General features: G+C 36.9%; 1 protein-coding gene across 1 annotated transcript; it reads right to left on the bottom strand.

Annotated features, from left to right (window-relative positions):
* Positions 1 to 2,868: 2,868 nt before the first annotated feature.
* On the bottom strand, positions 2,869 to 19,128 carry LOC127239503 (calpain-type cysteine protease DEK1). Its single transcript, XM_051257694.1, has 31 exons — positions 18,756 to 19,128; positions 18,375 to 18,523; positions 16,960 to 17,210; positions 15,931 to 16,113; positions 15,722 to 15,857; positions 15,435 to 15,565; positions 15,228 to 15,342; positions 14,153 to 15,131; positions 13,954 to 14,064; positions 13,407 to 13,465; positions 13,158 to 13,317; positions 10,361 to 10,634; positions 10,106 to 10,256; positions 9,912 to 10,023; positions 9,666 to 9,831; positions 9,449 to 9,519; positions 9,238 to 9,329; positions 8,931 to 9,093; positions 8,747 to 8,818; positions 7,951 to 8,328; positions 7,744 to 7,859; positions 7,372 to 7,669; positions 6,831 to 7,150; positions 6,323 to 6,674; positions 5,898 to 6,218; positions 5,697 to 5,801; positions 5,383 to 5,511; positions 4,743 to 5,123; positions 4,459 to 4,596; positions 4,138 to 4,374; positions 2,869 to 4,045 (listed from the first exon to the last, which is right to left on the bottom strand). Exons 2-31 carry the CDS (start codon positions 18,494 to 18,496, stop codon positions 3,740 to 3,742), a joined length of 6,429 nt encoding a protein of 2,142 aa, XP_051113651.1. The 5' UTR covers positions 18,497 to 18,523; positions 18,756 to 19,128; the 3' UTR covers positions 2,869 to 3,739.
* Positions 19,129 to 21,704: the final 2,576 nt, after the last annotated feature.

The following is a 21,704-nucleotide window of genomic DNA, read 5'->3' as shown; positions in this document are numbered from 1 at the left end:
TATTGCAATGGTTGCACCCAAAGTGGGCTGCCTACGTACCCAAACGAGATCAAGCCATACGTAGTTCTGTTAATACAAGCTATACAGTCCAAGTCAAGCTAACAGACTAGACTACCCTAGGTAGTATAAGTATCAAAGGCCAAAGACAACATGCCTATGGCATTAACACTAACCAAGCAATACTAAGCATATCAAGTATTAGAAATCAACACTAAGTGTTTCAAAAAAACAAGTAAGAGGGTGAAGCCTATTACTTGAAATGAAAAGTCGAGAAACCATCTGCATCTGCTCGAATGAGACCTTTAATCAATGAAGGAATATATGCTGGGAAAAGTGACTAGGTTAAGGGTTTAGGGTGGGTTTAAGGTTTTGGGTTTAGGGTTTTTTAAAAAAAAAAAAAACTATATAACAATGGTTGCATATAAAGTAAGTTGCATACATACCCAAACGTAATCAAGCCATACGTAGTTCTACTAATAAAAGCTATATCGTCCAAGTCAAGCTAACAGACTATACTAGCCTAGGTAGTCCAAGTATCAAAGGTCAAAGACAACATGCCTAAGGCATCAACACCAACCAAGCAATACTAAACCTATCAAATGAACTATTCAACACTAAGTGTCCCAAAAAACAAGTTAGCGAGTGAAGCCTATTTCTTGAAATAGAAAGTCGGGAAACCATTTGCATATGCTCGAAAGAGACCTTAACTCAACGAAGGAATATCTGTCGGGAAAAGTTTCTGGGTTAAGGGTTAAAGGTTTAGGGTTTAAGGTTTAGGGTTCAAGGTTTAGGATTTTTTAAAAAATAAATTATATAGCAATGGCTGCACCCAAAGTGGGCTGCCTACGTACCCAAACGGGATCAAGCCATACGTAGTTCTATTCTGCTAAAACAAGCTATACAATCCAAGTCAAACTAACAGACTAGACTAGCCTAGGTAATTTAAGTATCAAAAAAAGTCAGCATGCCTAAGGCATCAACACCAACCAAGAATACTAAGTCTATCAAGTCTTAGTAATCTACTATAAGTGTCCAAAAAAACAAGTAAGAAGGTGAAGCCTATTACTTGAAATAGAAAGTCGGAAAACCATCTGCATCTGTTCGGAGGAGACCTTTAATCGAGAAAAAGGATATCTATCGCGAGAAGTGTATGGGTATTTTTTTTTTTTTTTTTTGCGAGAAGTGTATGGGTTTTTTTTTTTTTTTTTGTGTATGGGTTTAAGGTTTAGGGTTTAGGGTTCAGGGTTTAAGGTTTTGGGTTTAGGGTTTTTAAAAAAAAACTATATAGCAATGGCTAGAGTTGGCTGCCTACGTACCCAAACGGGATCAAGCCACACGTAGTTCTGTTGACATAAGGTATACATTCCAAGTAAGCTAATAGAATAGACTATCCCAGGTAGTCTAAGCATAAAAGGCCAAAGGCAACATGCCTAAGGCACCAACACCAACCAAGCAATACTAAGTCTATCAAGTCTAAGTAATCAATACTGAGTGTCCCAAAAAAAAAGTAAGAGAGTGAAGCCTATTACCTGAAATGGTAAGTCGGAAAACCATCTGCATCTACTCGAAGGAGACCTTTACTCAACGAAGAAATATATGTCGGGAAAATGTCTGGGTTTAGGGTTTAAGGTTTAGGGTTCAAGGTTTAGGGTTTAAGGGCTTTTTTTTTTTAAATTTAGGATTTAAGGTTTAGGGTTCAAGGTTTAGGGTTTAGGGTTTAGGGTTTTTTCTTTAAAAAATCTATATAGCAATAGCTGCACCTAAATTGGGTTACCTACGTGCCCAAACGGTATCAAGTCGTATGTAGTTCTACTAAAACAAGTTATACAGTCCAAGTAGCCTAGGTAGTCTAAGTATCAAGAAGATTATATAGCAATGGCCGCACCCAAAGTGGGCTGGCTGCCTACGTACCCAAATGGGATCAAGCCATACGTAATTCTGCTGATACAAGCTATACAGTCCAAGTCAAACAATTAGACTATACTATCCTAGGTAGTCTAAGTATCAAAGGCAACATGCCTAAGGCCCCAACATCAACCAAACAATATTAAATCTATTAAATTTAAGTAATTAACACTAAGTATCCCAAAAATCAGAGGACGAAGCCTATTACCTAGAATATGTCACATACACGACCATATTCCACTAGGCATGCTAACTTTAGTTGTCCTAGAATTTCTTCCGACTTAAAATTGTATCTTAGTGTAATTCATAGGTTGTCGGACCACTTAATGCAAATTCCAACGGATATACACAATAGTAAATGGAGGAAATAATGTAAGATGTGAAATGCTAGAAAACTCTTGAATACAACCAAAAAAAAAAAAATCACACAAAGGCTATTTGCTGTCAAATGTTGTTTCATTGACAAGAAAAATTGTAAAGAAAGTAATAAATACATTCAATAAAAATTAAAAGCCAAATGCCATAGATCCCTTTTGATTTATTTGATTATTTCTATCATTTTCTCGTCAAAAAAAAAAAAAAAAAAAACTCAACAAAAACTTCTCATTTTTCCTTTTAAGTCAAGTCTTCATTGATTGGACCTTCTTTCCTTAATCTCATGGATTTTGTCAACAATATTGTGAATTGACAAAAGTGAACTTAATTTTAAGGCACGAACAACAGATTTTTGGAGATGTCAGGGCCAGCTCTGAACTATCGGGCTGGTTGGTTCGAGTCACAGGTTTGGACCGTCTTTCTTGAATGGCAACCGTATAAATATAATTGGACTGGGACAGTAATTCGTACGGTTGATTTCTTACGATCGTTTATAGCCCCAGCGATCGCACTTGATTGTGATTTTGTAACATGGCTTCTCAAATTGGTTAAGAGCCATGCTGATGAAAACGATGATCAATCCATCTCTTTTGGGATGACCTAAATAAACTAATATAATTTTTTATGCAACGTGCACTTCAGTTCGGCTGATTGATCAGTTAGGACTGCAAGAATCAATGTGACATGACATTCTGCCAAGCCAATTAATTAGAGAAACAAGTCATGCCATGCCATGCCATGCCATGCAAGCCAGGAAACAAAAATACCCTCTTTCCTCTATCCTGATCCAAAATTGCAGCCAGCCAGCAGCTTCATTCTTCTTAATATAATTTGCTGTGCCTGTGCCTGCCTGCCACATTCTGCCTATTCTGTAATTGCCTATTCTACTCTACCACACTACTACTACTACTACCCCCTTAGAAACTGCTGCTATTAATGTTGTCAATATCTCTATTGATCAAACCAAACCCTTTTCATATACAAGCCATGCCAATTATATCCTCTCTCCTGTTTCTTACACTTGATGGTGTAGTATTACCTGCCGCTATCATCCTAACAACCCCCACCCCTTAAAAGAATCAAGAAGGCAGCAGTATTGCCTGTCTCTGTCTCCTTGTGTGTTTCAGTTCCAACGCCAATGCTTGCCCGCCAATCAAGTAAGCCCACCAGGAAGCAACAGCAGCAGCAGGGAAGGCACCCAAGGCAAAGAAGAAGAGCAGATGATGATGATGATGAAGACCAACCACCTGGGAAAGTGAGAGTTCAAGAATCTTTAAGAGGCAACAATACTGGAAGTTCCAGGAAGAAAAGGGCTCTCGCTTCAGGCATCAATCCAAATAACCGTGACCATGATTACTGGTCCCACTCTACCCATGACTTTCTTTCCCAACTAGCCAAGGCACAATCCAGCAATGTGTGCTGAGATTATTCCTTTCTTGGAACTCCTCAACATGCAATGCTATAAGGCTTCCAGAGTTACGGACGACTTGGTGAACACAGAAAGCACAAACGGCGCCTCTTCTCCAGGGTGGATTGTGGTCGGCACTATAGTGTACCCCTTTGGGTCAGGATCCAACGCCATTTCACATGATATTTCCCGAGAATTGACATAATCAGTTCCGCCAACTGATTCATGCATGTAAATATTGTAGGCGGCACGGCGACCACGGGTCTTCAGAATCCTCATCCCTATGTAGAACATCATTGAATCATGGCTCGATTGATAGTTCCTGAAACCAGGTGTTGTTCTCGAGAAGCTCACTCCCTAGAGACAACCAGGCCACAATAGCTTCACGTTATAACAAAGACATAAAACATCCCCAAGTCCAATCATGATTCATAAGAATTTGAGTGAACCTGGGTTAAGGTAATGAAGACGTGAATCGGCAATGATGCATCGGGCCCAGTGGCTCGCAACCTAAACTGTGGATTTTGATGCCAAGTTTCGTAGTCTTGACAGCCACCAGCACTGTAGCCGCGCCACTGACTGTGAACAGAGTAACGCATCTCTGGAGGGTATACGCGGCAAACATATATTGATCTGAAATGTATTTGAAAGTCTTGCCAAGACATCCAAAATATGCCATCTTTGGCCTGTTCCAGATTTTCCAACATTAGATATTACAGAAATATACCAGGAAAGTACTCTCAAAAATGTTACAAAGAGCATCAGTTTACCAGTGGAGTATGCTTGAGCTTGTACTTCATCCTGTCTGTCCATTCAGGGGATGAATCAGACCAAGGGCCATTCCACTCAACTTCATTAGCCCATGGATTTCGGATCTGGACAAGTTTGTGGCCATCTACCTCGCGGACCTGAGCAGTTTATTACATGCAAAACAAGTGACAACAAATTTGAACCCTTTGCAAAGGAGCTAAATTGATTTTATACATATAAAAAAAAAAAAAAAAAAAAAAAAAAAAAGATCATAATAATATTGATCAATGCAAGATTTGAGTACCTGCAGTATCGAGTATGCATGCCCTTGCACAATACCAGAAGAGGAAATATGGACATCCGAACCTGAAGGGCTTCCAGCACCAAGCAAAAAGCCCTCTTGTTTGAAACGTAATATTTGAGACCAGAGTCTTCCACTTGCAAGGTCAATCTGGGATTGAGCACTTCTCATGTCAATCTCCTCCCCAGCACCTCCAGTCAGATCCACAAGAGCATCTTGAACAAGCCCACCTTCTAATGCTTCATATGATCCATGAAGCTTAGCATATGCTTTTTCCAGTAGTGATACCCACAATTCATTCGCCTTCTTGCTTGTGGCAAATGCAGGTCTCCCGGGGGATTCACATGGGATCCAATCATCTACAACAACTGGAACCCATTCTCCCTGAAAGTCAAAACAGACAAACATGAGGCCCACAGTGACGGTACCCAGTTATGCCAGGAACATCAAAATTAAAACTTCAGAACAGCAGCTGCAACATGGTTTTTATATTCAAAATCAATAAACCCCCCCTAAATTTTAAATCAACAATCAGCTTCATTAAAACATTACAAAAGAAATGAAAGAGAGAGCATTTCAGACCACACACTACAGCAGTAATCAGCCAACAAAGTGAGCCAAGCATGATTTAATATTGAACCACCTGAATGCAAAATCGAACTGTATAGATTCCTTCTTCGTTATATTCTGGAGTAATAATGACTTCTGATATGCGTGAAACCTCAGTCAGCACAGCAACCGCACTCAAAAACCAGCAATCCCCCAAACGGCCCTATTAAGGTTATGAATAGAGCAGGGGTATAAGCAGAAATACAAATTATAGCAGTAGCACATACTGCAAGAAAATGTTCCCTCAACCTGGATAAGGTAAACAGATGCAGTACAACATACAAATACAAATAACAAGCATTTCCGTACAAAGAAGGCAGGGTTAGTGAAGGTTATAATTTGTTGAACCTGGCAAACATCAGAAGGATTTGCTGTTCCAGAAAATAAGCAAGGGCTTAAATTCAGATGTTTTTCTTTGACTATTTCCATAGGCCTCATCCACTGGGAAACAACCTACCATGTACGAAGCCAAGACAAGACAGACATTACACTTGATATGCCAACATATAAAGTCCATAGCTTAGAAACAATATATACTTTAAAATTCACCTGTAACTTAGATGGTGGGTTGTCTGGATCAACAAATAATGAACGATCATGTGGGGGAAACTCTTGATCAGTAAAATGCGGTTCTCCTCTTGACAAGAGAGCTTCTTTAACAGCAAGTTCTACAGAGCGCATGCGTTGATTGATTTCCTCCTGACTCTCTACCCTTGCCTTCCGCAGCCTTCTAGCAAAAGAATCCACATCTAAAATAACCCCTTCACGATCAGATCTCCTCTTTCTCCCACTTGAATACTGGCCATCCCAATCTACCTCATCTCTATCATAGAGATCAACCTCAGCGGGATCACTCTCCCAGTCTTCAACCTTAAGTTAAATGGGCAAGTAAATAATCACTTTAATTGTGTACAGACTAAAACAACAAATTACTCACAAGGCAGTTCAAGTCAGAAGTAAAACGAAATACATACCCTTGGAGGAGAATCTGCCCATTGCCAGTTATCATCAGGGTGATCAATCAAGTTGTAATCCCCAAAACCCATGGCAGCTGGTAGAGCAGCAATTTCATCTTCACTTAAGCACCTTCCCCAAAGGAACACATCCATTACATGCATTTTAGATTCGGAACCTTCACTGTCTGACCTCCCAAATGCATCCAGATCCATCTGTGGTCTAACACCAATCCAAACATCTGTTCCTTGTTCCCATATCCCATTGCCCACATTAAGTGGAAGCCCAGTTTGATAACCATCATAGCCACCATCTATAAAACAAGTTGCCTCACCTAACTCAGCATCAATAGTCATGGTGACAATATGCCACCTGCAAGACAAAATTTTGGGATTCATAAAGCTTCTTTAAAAATATATATTAAGGAAAATCCAAGGAAAAGAGAGGTAGGGGTGCATTGGACAAGAATATATTTCTGTAAATCTATTAATCCACATGCTACTGTTCACCAAGAAAATGAGCACAAACCTTCCATCTGCAATACTAGACGAACTTATACTCCACTCCTTTCCAACAGTAGACTGTCTATCGCCTTTCGTAATTAGGCGGAGGCCAACTTGCCCAGCTTCAATACCTTGTTCAGAACCAGCAACAAGAATCTCCCAGCAGATATTCCGTTGAAATTCAGTGCCCAGGAGACACACTGGTCCTGACTCAGGCTGGATCATCACTGCAATGGAGAGGCTAATTCTCTGGCTTTGGCATAAACTAAGATCAATCTCACCACAGTGTCTGCCACTCGTTGTCGGCTCGTCATCAAGAACACATACAGCCCCAGGAAGTCCAGTCTGCAACAGGACAACAATGGTCAGCATCACATCGCCTGGTGTTTCTAAAGACAAATGTCCTACACAAGGTCAATCATGGAATCAAACCACCCCAAACACTTCCAATGGCCTCTAGTGAGCAAACAATTATGCCCATAACTACCTCAATAAAATATAAGCCTAAAATAATAGAATGTTGATCATTTAAACTATCACCAACAATTATTAGAATTATCAGTCACCTGCAAGGCCCGTTGTGATAACTGAGCTGCACGTATTCTTCGAGCAATACTTGACACTCTCTCCCGTGCAAATGAATCATCCAGTACAGAATCTCCCCCTACAGCACGAACAGCAGCAGCCATGGCTGCTGCCTCCCTGCTGCCAGCATTAGGAATAGAAGATAGAAGAGAAGCCTCAATCTCCTTCCATTTGCGTTCCTCCTTCTCCAGGAGAGCTTTCCTCCTTTCTTTTCCCCTTCCTTCCTCTTCACGCCTCTGCATCAAAGCCTCTTCTTCCATCTCCTTTTCTCTTATGTAACTAAAATCATTAAAAAGAAAATTGTCAAAAATCTGTCAAATGCAAAACACAGTTTATATCTGGAACCATCTAACCTCTCTTGAATGATCTCAAATTGTCTACGGTCCTCTGGCATCCACTTCTTAATTTTTCTTGCACTCAGATCCGAAAATCCTATGCTATCTAAGAACAATCTCAAGCGAACCTCGTCCTGGGTGGGAAAGAGAAAGTAGAGAGAAGTTGGAAATGATTGAGTAAAATTAATTATTAACAGATCCATAGTCAGCAAAATGCCTTGTTACCTGCACCCTTTCAGCCTTAGCCGTCAAACCAAGCAGAAGAAGTAAATAACCACCAAACCTATCCCACATGTAAACCCATTCAGTATCAATAGCTTCTTCCAGTGCTAGAATTCTTGCATGAGCACACATTTCTCTCCTGTGACCTACATCACCAGAAACTTCACTATGTAGTATCCTCCAACATCTCAATCTGGAGAAAAAAGAACCTGCAGCAAGTTCTTCATTTCTCAAACGATCTCTTAATTTCATGACATCAGCCCTGGGGAGCACAAAATTCCCTGCTCTATCCCGTGCAATAGTAGGATCGCCAACCAGAAGTGCAGCTGAGCTGGCAGACCTTTGAGGAGCAGAATATGTTCCAGATAAAGCATTTCTGGTCTGCATGGATTAAGTCACAACTTTTAGATCCGATGAAGCAGACAATATATTAACAACAAAAACCCCAGTTGTCAGTTTTTGTTTTTTTTTTTTTTATAGCTCTATATAATCTCTTTGCCAAAATTACTGGTGTATCACATAGAAAAAATGTTTGCTCATGCAGGAGATTGATAATATTATTACAGAGTACACAAAAAATGAAAGAGGACAACCAGAAGAAACTTGTATGACATGTTCATAATACATAATCTGATACAAAGGAATTGCATGGAATAAAACATATAGGCATAGATAGAGAGAAGACACAGGAAAATCACCGCATAACAAAGATGATAAGGAACAAAACAAAGGTAAGCCTTAAGGTTTCCTTCATTGAAATGAAAATCAGAGAAAAATTAACACATCGTAATGTATTCACCTTGGTCGCAGATCTGGAAATTGCCTGTACTACAGTTTCCTTACTTAGGAAGTGCACAGCATCTTCTACCATCTAAAACAACCAGAGAGTTAGAGAGGAATAATACTGAAATTACTATGAAGGCAGACTTATTAAGATCTACAAGATAGTTATAGCCACAAATGAGCTCATAACATGATAAAACCTCTAGTGTTAAGCATGAACGCGATACAGCAAAGCCAAATGACACAACAAGTGTAATTGCTGACACAGCAGCACCAGCGAAAGGGGGGTAAATCTTCAAACTGGCAACAACACCCCAGCCTTCAGTTGCCAATGCAATCCCATAAAGCACAAGAAATGCAGCACTGCACAGAAAATGCAAGAATAACTATGCTTAGAAATTATGAAGTTTTTACAGGGGCAGTATGAGTTAATAAAAGCAAAATTTTAATGGCCTAAAGAACTAAAGATAGAAAAAATTGTAATACAAATAATGGAAGGTAACAAACCTGACATTTTTTCCACAATCTGCATGAGCATCATAAACGTATACAGGCAAAACCCTTGGAGAATAAACTACTATAGGAGGAGAAAGAAGCACCTGCGATGCCCAATGCAACAAATATGACATAGCACAATGAGAAAAGGGTGACTGACTTTTCTCTGAAGCCTAGGCTGATTAAAGTAGCATATTGAGGTGGGAATGCAGATGGTACTCACAGTTAGAGCCCTCCCAGCCAACAGAAAAAGAAATGAGAAGTAGCCAACAGAAGCACCAACAAAAGCTTTATCTGGAAAATGCAAACAGAACAAGAAATCATTTCTTGATTGGTCACAAGAAAACAGATGTGATTTTGGATTAGTAGTGATAGGAGATGCAATGCCAAATATCTTGCATTGGATCACTTGGAGAGATGGTGAGGAATCCATTTCTTACCTTGAAACCAGCCAACAAAGAATGCCGCTAGAGCCAAAAGAAATGCAAGGAAGCATACAAATAACATCTGAAACCGTGTCAAGTAAAAATTGTTTGAAGCCCAATAATGAATGACACCAATGGCCAGGACCAGAAGAAGAACAACTAAAAGGAATGCTGCACCAATCTGCAGCATCAATAAGAATCAACTGAGCAAGTACAATGTGGAAGTAACAAAAAGCAGACTCCAAGATAAAGGTTGCTCACCGTCCATGGATCAATAATAACTGTAATTGCTGATATTGCACTCAGCAACAGAACAAGACCAATAACAATAAATATATAAGCACCCCGAGAAAGTTTCCAGTTATCATCTTTCCTGCAAGGAAAAATTTTAATTTAAGAACCCCAGCCAGGATATCCAACTGCCTGCATCATCGCATGACTATAAAATTGCATACCATTTGAGCAAACCAGTGCATAGGGACAATATTGCAGGTATACAAATCAATGGGAGCAGTGCAGCAAGAAAATCAGTCTTTGTCGGAATCTGGTCAGGCCTTGAACTCACAACTTTCATGTATGATGCCCCGCAAAATGACACAAGGATGGCTAGAAAGTATAGTAATCAAACAAAAGTATATGACAAGAAATTAGAACAGAAACATTTTGCAGTCCAGATATAAGACTTGCAACAAGACGAAAATAATCTTTACCTGAAAAAATTCCAATACAAACAGCAGATGAGAGAGAAAACCGATAAGTACCAAACCAAGAGACTATCGGCAACACACCAGTAACTACAAGTGCAATTGCAGCAGCCATTGCCCAACCAACATATACAGATGATGCATAGGGAGATGAAACATTTTTCTGATCCCCAGTCCATCCTCTGTACCTTAAATCATCTAGAGGTTTTGAAGATATGATTCCACCAAGAGCCAATAGAGAACCAACAAATAAGGCTATACATATGATAAGAACAGCCCCCTGGAAATAAAGTGAATAGCCCCATAAGTAACAAGTAGAGATTCAAAGAGAGACAAATCCAACACCAGGAAAGCTTTCAACCACAAAGCACATAAAATTTAAGAAGCTACTCACAAACCAAATAAAAAACTGCCATACATCATCATCATAATCATTATTATTATTATTATTATTATTATTATTATTATTATTATTATTATTATTAAGATATAACAGTACAATTTCTATAATATATCCCATTATTCCAGGTGGCTTATACCAAAGGATTAGATTGCAACTGCTACTAGAGTTCCGTGCATGAAGCTCAGGAGAAATGAGTAGCTAAATAAACTTCCAGAAAACTGTTCAGTCATCCAATGTGAACCATCTAACTGAGATAAGAATCTGATTAAAAAAGATAATTCTTATGCTCTAATAGAACAACACTAAATTACATGCTCAGTTTCAAGTGAGTTTAGACAACAAATAACAAACTGGATTAGACAGCTCTCCAAGGTGAACAGCTAGAAGATAGGGATAATTGTAATACCCCGTAAAATAATCGCCGAAAGTTTGCCGGAGTCGGACAATTTCATTTTGGGCATGATTTATTTTGGTCTTTTAGTGTAATAAATTAAAGAGTTGGGTTTAAATTAAAAGTAAAAATTGAGTTTGGGCCAAAGTAGAATAAAATAATTAATAAAGGACTAAGTATGTTATGTTAAATAAAAGAATAAAAAAATAAAAAATAAAAAAAAGAGCAGCAGCAGCAGCCAGCACGCCCGCCACGCCGCCGCCGCCAGCCCCTTTTTCCTTAAGGATTCTTCTTCTCCAAAATTCTTCCTTTTGGTCTCTTCTCTTGAGGTAAGTGGGATTTATCTTAGATAGATTCATATGTTCTAATCCTAAACCCCTTCTATTGATATCTTTTTTCAATATTCTTGCCAAATGGGTTTGCCCTAAAGGTATTAGGTTTTGCCAATTTCTTCTGGAAAGTTGATTATAATGTTTATGTGAAGATTATTATTGGATTTTAAATTGAAAAGCGTAGAATTTATGGGATGGGTTTGAAACCCTATTTTTGCCCTAACCTAGTTATGGTTTTTGGAAAAAGATTTACGACTATATTTAAATATTATGATTTTTGGGGTTAGACCATGCCTATTGTGATTGAAATATTTTTCGAATGTTTATTTGGCGAAATAAAGTGTGTTTATGATGAACTTGTTGGGTCTAATATTCTACTTTGCATGGTTAAATGTTGACAATTGGAATGTTTTGAGTTTAAGACACTCTTTTTTAAATTTGCCTAAGAGCATGTTGAGTATTTGGTCAAATTGGTAATTAAACTACCCGTCGAGTCCGATCAACTCGTCGATTGTTTGGATGATAAGGCATAGCCTTCCACCTCTGTGCTTTGCAAACACGTGAGGGTATATTGGTATTTTAGGATAACTAACTAACCTTGAACTAGATCCCGAATGGGCTAGGTCGAGGGATCGAGATGACGGGTTCCCTTTTAGGGTGATTCCGAGGTGCCCGTCATTCACGATGAAAGGTCTTTAGACCGTCATCCGTGATGGAGGATTGGATTGCGTACAATCCCCTCTTGGTATGTTATATTGGAGACTAGAGGGTTGTGGGCCGTATGGCGCCCCTCGCCAACTAATAATAAATTGATTTACGTGTACTTTGGATTTCGAACCCTTATGTACACATTGTGGAGTTTCCTTTTAGGGTTATGACCCTATGTTTGTTATGTGAAATTATGTGACATGTCATACGAAGTAATAAGGTTGGAAAACCGGGTCGAGCCGGCCCTGATTAAGGCCTAGTGGAGTTTTCTTCGTGATATGCTCATCGCTATTATTTGAGAATGAAAATGAGGTATAAGGGAGGCGCTAAAAGACCCGTGTGTGTGAGTTCCCCTTATGTGATATGTGTCATTTTATTCGACTATCTTCTTCAAATGATTTTGTGGCATTATATCGTATTAATTTATCTTCGATTAATTGCGCTTACTCAACCGTTGTGTTGACCCCCTTCTTACGATTCTTTTTGTAGGTGATCATGCTTCCGTTATGCCTAAGTGATGCATTCACGTCATATGACCCATCGGGGGAAATGAGAACTACCTTACCGTCTAAAATGTTTTGAAATTCATTGATTGTGTTTAAAGACTAATGCAATTTGAACTATTTCAAATTTATGCTTTTAAATTGAACTTTATTTACTTAATTGATAAACTAGTGCGTTTTAATTCTAAGTTCCTATTAGTTGTTGGTATTTATTATTTAAGCCTTAGCGCCACAACGTAGGACTCGTTGATTGATGAACGAGCCTTCGATGTGGCGTGGCGGTGACGCTCCGGTTTGAGCCGGCCGGGGTGTTACAATAATCTTCACATTCTACAGAAAAATGCATTACGAACCAGCTTGGAGCATATCATAGAGAAATTAATGGCATATTTACAATCACTATGATACCTATTATATTATTGATGACTAACGACCTTCAGGAATCTCTATTAAGTAAAAATTTTACCTCCTTCCTTACAGTAACAAGGTTTCCAGCCTGCCGAGTATTACCACTATCTGAAGCCCAAAACTTGTAACCATTGTGAATCCACATAGGAATGCCAACAGAAAGGCATGCCACCATAAGAGGTACTGTCAAAGACAAACCCAGAAGAACAGACGACTTGCTGGAGAAATATATGACAATCAAAATAATTATTCCATAGACAGATAGCAATGCAGTCTAAGATAATAAGCAAGATTTAATGAACTATACCTCAAAAAGGAGAGCAACAATCCGACAGAAGTGCTCACTAACCAAGCAACAAAGCCATACTGCATAATGCAAAAGACGAAAATATATCCTTGTAAACCAATGGTACATAACTCAACAAAAAATGAGAAGAATACAATATTCATATATTTTGGAAACATTAAAGATGTTTCAACAAAACTAACAAAACAACTAGGGATCAAGGGAAACATTAAGACATTAAATTAGATTTCTATTTAAGCTAAACGAAAACATACTTTCAGACACATGATACAAAAGAAATTATTTGACAACCACACAAATATATATATATATATACACACACATCACATCCATTGACATACTTGATATAAATAAGGCACTAAGGAAAAGGGTATGACTCGCGGCCATACACATCCTCTTAAAGACAAAAAGATTATGTTTATGTATATTGGTCACGATGCAAAAGAAATTTACAATAAAGATCTACCAGATTATAAGATATCTGAGACAAATGAAAAATTAAGTATAACAATCCACATTAAATTTTCCATAGTGGTTGCATTTGTACCTTCCTAGGTTTTGAAGTCATAGACAATTCTTCAGACTGAAGGGACCTAAGGAAAGCCATGATTGACCAGACAACAGGTGACAATAACAGCACCGCTATTCCAAATTCAAACTGGAGAAGGAAGATAGCAACTTTTAGTGAGAATCAAGGCAAACAAAAGCAGGATGCAATATCTTTCAAAGACAATAGTGGCAAATACCTGTTGATGTGTGCCATTTATAAGATTAATTGCATCTGGACGAAAAATGGCCACAATGGTGGTCTCCAAGCTAAAGACAAAACTGAAAAGAAGCCATGACCGCTCTGGAGTACCAGCTATATAGTGCAAGACTAGTCTACACAGTTGTAACCATTTCTCCAAACCGCGACGCCTTAGTTCTTCTGAAAATGAAATTTGATTAGGTGGCATATTGTCACCACTATTTGAGTCTATGATGTTCAAGTTGGTGTTGTCACGATGATCTCTATCTGCATCCAAACTACTTCTTTGCAATAATGCAAGGATCATAGGATCTAATCCATTCTCCTTCAACATCACAGCAAAATTTGGATCCAGTCCTTTATCTTCCAGTAAATTTGTCAGTTCAAGCTCCCCATGTCTTGCTCTTCTTTTTAACATGGATGTAATCCTTGGATCACTTAACTTCTCTTGAAATGCAAGGGCCAAATTCAAGTCCAATGGTTGACTTATAGAATTAGATGCACTAGATTCACACCCTTGGCTTTCCATGCCACTACTAGAACAAGCTATCAAAGAGTTGTTGTGTTCAAAACTTTTATCAATGTATGAAGGCCCAGCATCAGTTTCTTGGACCACAGAGCGACAAGAACTGCTATGCAATACAAAACTTGGCCTTCCACTATCCATTCCCTTCTCACTATGAACCCCTTCCATGTTATTCCAGCTGGTAAGATCGCCCATGCAAGGTGCAGTACCATTACCAAGGTTCGCAGCATCTGCACTGCTGCTCCGTTTTACACTTGAGCCACAGCCTTCAGATGAGCTGGATGAACTGTTTTGCTCTTTTTTACGGAATCCTTCTCTAAGACGAATTACAGTACTCTCCAAGGCATCTCTTCTTGCAGCTGAAGCATTAGTGACAGACAAATGACGAGAAACAGCAGCTCCAAGCAACACAGATGCCACAAGAGCATAGCAGATGCAGTGACCCAGGTACCTGTAACAAATAAACATTCTAAATTTTGACAGACAAGATCAAATAAACAGGAAAAATACTAGTATACAATTTTCTGCCATAAGGGATGAAACTTACCAGAAATGAACCCCAAAACATATCAGGAAGACACGACAAGCCCCAGCAACAACCAGTGCAGTAACACGACTTTTCAGAAGCTTAAACCCATAGAGGCACGTTCCAACATTCCAGTCTAGCAAAAAAATATGTATATATAGATTTAGATAACTATAAAAATGCACGCTAATAACTTGGATACAGAAACTAAAGCATTCATGGGAGTACCAAGAATAATTATTGCAGCTGATGTAATTGCTCCAAGCCAATGTGATTCTTTTGCTGTCAGGCCATACAAGATTGAATATACAAGCAGAACAAGAAGAGAACCAAAATAGAGAAGCCCAAGATGTACAGCCCTGTAGGTGTCAAATACAAGGCCACAAGGAGAAAAACTCAGAGAAAGTTTGCATAAAAAGGATAACCATAGCTGCATACCATTGACTCATTCTAATCAAAAACAGGGATAATGTGAAAGAAAAAGCAGACGCTAAATACTTGGAAAAACCACTTGCCTTCTAGATTGTTGAGGGTACAACTCATTCGGATCTGGTGGTTCTGGTAAGCAAGCCACAGGACCCGCTTCAATACAGTCAGAGTAAGCAAACTTGTATGCCCTTCTCACATATTCATCAATGTCAACACCATTGCCTGCCATAATCACACAAAAAAGGATAAGCACTATTATAGACTAATGTAGAAAGAAAAACAATGCACCACTTACCATTGAATACCATCCTACAAATGAAGAGCATGTTGATAGCTAGGGCAATTGCAGACACACCAAAGAAAAATCCAGAAGGTGAATACTGCTGTGATGCCTTGGCACCCGCAGTAACATATACAGCACAAAGTTCATATGCACAAAGTAACCCAACAGCTAGAAGAAGAAGAACTGCAACGGCTCCTGCAAAGTAGTGCCATGTTATTAGATACAATGGGTACATGCAGGTATTTAGGAGTAACAGAAAGTTCAACCCTGTTTCTCTATTACTGTCAAAGACAAAATTATAATTTCATGTCTCCTGAGTGACATTTAGAGATGACAAGAAGCATGACTCATTAGTTAGTTGAATATAGACCTCCTATTCATGAAATATTTAGAGAAAAACTTCCCTATTTTTGCGACACCCAAGAATTTATGCTAGTCCGACATCTTGTACAATGAATCCCAAACTTGTAACTGTTTTATGCAGTTCCATAAAGTGAACATCACAAATCAAGTCAGTTTAGATCAGTATAAATGACTTATTACTTCAGACTCTCGAATAAAGATAGTAAAGATAGTTCACAAATGCTTTTGTTAATCATTTACAGGAAATTGAAAGCATTCAGATAGAGTTGCAGAAAATACGAGAAAATATATCCTTCCTGCAGCACTAAGTTTAGGTCTCAAGTAAGTTTTATATCTTAAGTAACTCGTCAACAGAATAAGAGAGAACAAAACTGATCCACCAACAAATGCTGATGGGCAATATTAAGTGATTAGAGATGGAGTAATTCCCAAAAATAATACAGCTCCTCGTTCCATCAATCACGACTACTTTTCAGTTACAAATGGTGCAATGTCGCATCCACCTTAATAAGCTTATGTGGAATTAATCTGAGGGAACCGACCAAAATGAACCATTAGAATCTTTAGCTCTATATACTCTAATTAGAAAATTGGTTCGTTAAAACAAAATGGAATTGAATGCACAACAAAAGAAATGCAGAAACAATATCTCATTTCATTATGTGCGGAGATGCATACTTGAGCTTTGCCATTGTGTTCTCCACCAGAGCATTACTGAATAGAATGCCAAAAGTAACGCAACTCCAGCCATTATAACAGCCAGACCAATTATGTCTCGGCCTAAAATCAGTATCAACCAACAGCCCCATACGCTAAGCACCACAACAGGAGAGACAACAATCATCCAAGCACAGAGGGAAAGAAGATAAGATAATATTCCCAGCTGAGTTCCTTGCAAGAAATCGGGCCATTTTCTAGCAAATATCCAACTGAATAGAAAATAGCAAAGACAAATTAGTCCGATTTAAAATTTCTGCATCAAACTCTCAATAAGATATGTTGAGATACATCATTTCCCAGAAAAGTAAACCACTTGTAATGAGATATCAAGTTTTCTGCTTTTTGGAAAAATTGCTCAGAGTTTCTTAATAAGAATTCATTTTCGCAAGACGCCAAAACAGGTTATATTAGGCAAAGGGGGTCTGAAAGGAGTTCATTCTTCACATATGATACCAGCTTATTGATCTAACTAGTATCCTAAGACTGGACATCCAATGAAAATTTTCTTCTCCAGTTTAAATTGAAACACCAAAAAAAAATTCCCAACTTCATACGACATCTGGCAACCAACAGAGAATTGATCCTATTCATACACAACACAGCCAACATGCAATATAGGCAGCAACTGAAACATGCATAAGAGAATATAATAGCTATAAAAAAATGTCAAAAGGTTTAAACAAGGGAGTCTAGAGTAGAACAATTGTCAGGAAAAATTTCATATAATAAGTATTGAATTCTCGTGGCCAATATGATATCTAGCTAGGGGCATGGAATCATATGATTAAAAATTCTAGTCTGCAATTAATTTCAAATAGCATTTTCACTTGTAGCCATGTTTCTAGATATAAATACTTACCAAAAACAGCATGACATCGTGCGTTACATCCTTAATTTTATTTCTATGAATGCCACAGATGATTTATGACACCGTGTGTTCCATCCTTAATGAATACTACATGTCAATTAATAATGGATAATACATAATCGAAAAAGTAGCAAATATAAAGTGCTTCATGATCCACTCCAATGTAATACAAGCTATAAAGTTTATTAATCCAATTGAAAATTACCACTTTCGCTAATCAAATTGTTGTCATGACTAATATCAATTACACATGGACAGCAAGAACACCCATTTTGCTAATTTCATGACTGCTCTTGTTGTCATTAAACATACTGAATTAGTAATGTCAAGTCTTCATCATATGACTGGAATCAAGAAAAATCTAATAAAACATTAATGCAAATAGTACACAACAAAGAAACAAAGTAATAGGCTCCAAAAAACCCCCAAGATAACATTAATAATAACTTACAATTACAAACAACACATGGGAATAACAAGTTGACAAAGTATACCAAGAAGTTACCTGTAAATGCGCCAAGGACGCCAATTCACCAACCAGAGTATCACAAAAGAAGCTGTACCCAAAACAGTGAAAAGCGTCCCAGATATTAAGCATGCCAGGATCAAACGACGCTCCTCTTCCATTTCTCCTCTGCCTCTCGACTACAGCCGCTACATATATACATATACATCGAAAATATAAAACAATTACCAAAAAGAAATCAACAGAAGCCATCAATCCGTCAAAAAAGAGAGAGAGAGAGAGAGAGCCTGAACCGCATGAAATGAAATTTGTTAATAGTTCATACGGAATTAGCAGTGAAAGGGGGTGGGGAGCTTCAAATTTCAACAAGTTAAAAAGAAAGAAAAGAATCTAACTTTGAGGGATGAACGAGAGGCTTACCAACTAGTTCTGCGGAAATTGGGGCATTTCTCTTAGGATTTGAGGAAAAAGTATACAGTACTTGCAAGGAATGTCGGTCGTCACCATATCAACAAGAAGAAAGCTAGGGTTTTTGCCCAGTCTCCTCTCTCCACCACAACATCTAGGGGGAAGGGGGTGGAAAATTGACTGCGGAGATGGAGAGTTGAGGTAAAGAGGGACGAGTTGCTAGCACTAATTTGACAACAGGGGTTAGTGAAATGTGAGGAAGTGCGGGGAAGGAAGAGGGAGGAGAAGGGCAGTGCAGGGCAAGTCAAGACAAGAGAACAGGGGGCAGGGCTTTAGGTGTTCTAGAGAGAGAAAGAGTGTGTGGAGAAGAAAGAGTAAAGTGTGCGAGTTTCGGTACTAAAATAATACTCCCTCCTCCTCATCTGGTGTTCATCTTTTCATTTTTATTCGTATCAAATGTATATTTTAAGTTTATTTTAAAAATTTTAATTTATAATATTTTAAATTTTTAATAATAGTAATAAATTATTTTTATTAATATATTATTAATTATTTATTAATTATATTTTTTAAAATTTTCGTGTCTATGAAAAAATGGACAAAATATGTGAGACGAAACAAGTAATATTTCTCCTTTCCATTTTTTAAATCTATTTTATTTATTGTGCGCGAGTCTGTGTGTATGACTGTATGTCTGTGGTTGTAAATATGTAAAGTAACAGCTGGGAATTTTGTCCGAGAGCGCTGTTAGGCGGAAGCACGTCATGGGGAAGCGCGTGTGAACGACGAACCAATCATGTGTGGAGTGAAGGTCGAAGTGCGAGTGGGTAAATGAAATTCTGTATTAGGACATGAGTCTGATTTGCGCTCTTTTAAATTAATCAATTACATTACGGGGACGGACGGACTGCCGGACTGACCGTCCGTTTGTGACTGTGACTGCGACTGCGAGGGAGAAACATCTTACATCCTTTGCTTTGGTATTTCATTACCGATAATGGTTACTCAATAATTTCCTATTACCAGTACTAGTAATTAGTATAATCCCATCTCTTATACTGCTATGAATAATATACGGCTTAATTTTATATTATACTGTATACTGATATGATAAAATATTATTTGTACCCAATTATATCAATTTTCGAGATAGTGAGATCTACCATATAAAAGGTTTTATATCTATATAATATCAAAGTTAATATACCAAAACTAATAATATACTGCAAAATCTAAAATAAAATAAAAACATTAAAAATTATCATAATTAAAATTAACATTATAAATTTGTTAATACTTTTATTTATCTTATTTTATTTTAATTCCAATATTTAGGGCATGTTTTGAATTAGCTGGTTAACTGATTCAATTAGCTGGTTTGACTAACTGATTCGATTAGGTGTTTGTATTATAATATTTGGTAAAACAATTGCTTGATATTAACTGTTTATATGTAAAATGCTTTTTGACTGATTAAAATCTTTAAAAGTTATTTGTCAAAGACCCCCTTAACTATCTTATTATATCCGATATTTCGAAATATATCTAATGTAGTAAATATCTGAATTACTATACATTCCAGTATAAGTCTGACACAGGTCCGGCCTAACGAGTACGACCCAACTCAAGTCTAAAACATATCCAAGAGTACAACACAAATTAGTACTAGAAAGCTCGAAACAGGCCCAATGGATTTTATTAGACTTTTTTTTTATTTTATAAATGTAGAAAATATATAAATATTTATGCAGAGATAAATTTTATTAATTATTAGATAGATTTTTACAAATTTAATTGAATTATTTATAATTTATATAAATTTAATAGAATTGTAAATAGTTTTTTTATTAGTTTATATAATTATATAAATTTATATAAAACACAAGTTCTATAAATATAATATATTTATAATTAAGGTTATTATATATTATTATATTTTTAGAAAATAAATTAATATAATAAATAATACTGTATTTTTAAATTTTTTATTTATATAGTACTATATGATTATGTATCCTATTTCATAACATACATAATTAACGGTTTGATTTTTATTTCAATGTATTTTTTCAAATACTAAATATTTTTTTAATTTTTTATCTTTCCAAATTTTTGTGTATATTTTTTATATAAAATATTTTATAATTTTAAAAAATATCATTTTATTTTTAGTAGAAAAGTATTTTGATGTTTATTTATTTATTTATAATAATATTTTTTATATAATAGAACTTCTTATATATATATTTTTTTTAAATGATATCTTTTCAAATTCTCACTTAAATTTAGAAAATCGAACAAAAAATACAATAACAATTTTTATTATTTTTTTAATTTTTTCGTTCAAACAAACAATATTATTATTGAAATAATTTAAATTTTTTATAATAAAATGAATTAATATAAGATTCAACGGTTACGACTAGTATTTTAAATATAAAAGTCATCGCCCGCCAGCCAACCACTTTAGGCGACTGCGTCTTCCCAGTCGTCATCACGCATCTTCATTTTCTCTCTCAGCTACTGACCGTCGGATTTATTTATTTGTTGTAAGATATAATTGAAAATCCAATGATAGGCATGCCCGAATTCCCAAGTCAAGAAAGCTCTGGATAAAGCAACATTTCTTATAGCCATGTGTTGCGTTGCGCCAGGGCGGGGCCGTGTGATAATGTGATAAAATTAGTTAATACTCCCTTGACAAATTTCTATTGTTTTAAACTATATTTAAACGATTTTTTTTAAATGATTGTCTTTTTGTTATAAATTGATAAATTTATCTTAATCGTATGGTAGTGATGAAAAATAATAAATAAATTAAGGGTAAAAATATAAAATTTATGTAAAAAAAAAATAAGGACAATAATTGTTGAACGTCCCAGATAAAAAAAAGTAGGACGGAGTGAGTATATTATTAGTAGTAGTACAAGTATAAACAAACAGCTGTATATGCATGTATGT

Source organism: Andrographis paniculata, unplaced genomic scaffold (genome assembly GCF_009805555.1).
Source record: "Andrographis paniculata isolate CXL003 unplaced genomic scaffold, ASM980555v1 Contig77END, whole genome shotgun sequence".
Lineage (NCBI taxonomy): Eukaryota > Viridiplantae > Streptophyta > Magnoliopsida > Lamiales > Acanthaceae > Andrographis > Andrographis paniculata.
The sequence above is the reverse complement of the archived record's forward strand: the minus strand, read 5'-3'. Positions and strand labels throughout refer to the sequence as shown.

What these genes read in the sequence shown, in the direction of transcription:
- LOC127239503 (XM_051257694.1), bottom strand. Translation starts at nt 18,496, where the DNA reads ATGGAAGAGGAGCGTCGTTTGATCCTGGCATGCTTAATATCTGGGACG. An exon ending in TATCACAACGGGCCTTGCAG is followed by an intron (nt 7,151 to 7,371) that starts GTGACTGATAAT and finishes GTCCTGTTGCAG; the next exon opens with ACTGGACTTCCTGGGGCTGT. An exon ending in ACCCACCATCTAAGTTACAG is followed by an intron (nt 5,802 to 5,897) that starts GTGAATTTTAAA and finishes CGTACATGGTAG; the next exon opens with GTTGTTTCCCAGTGGATGAG.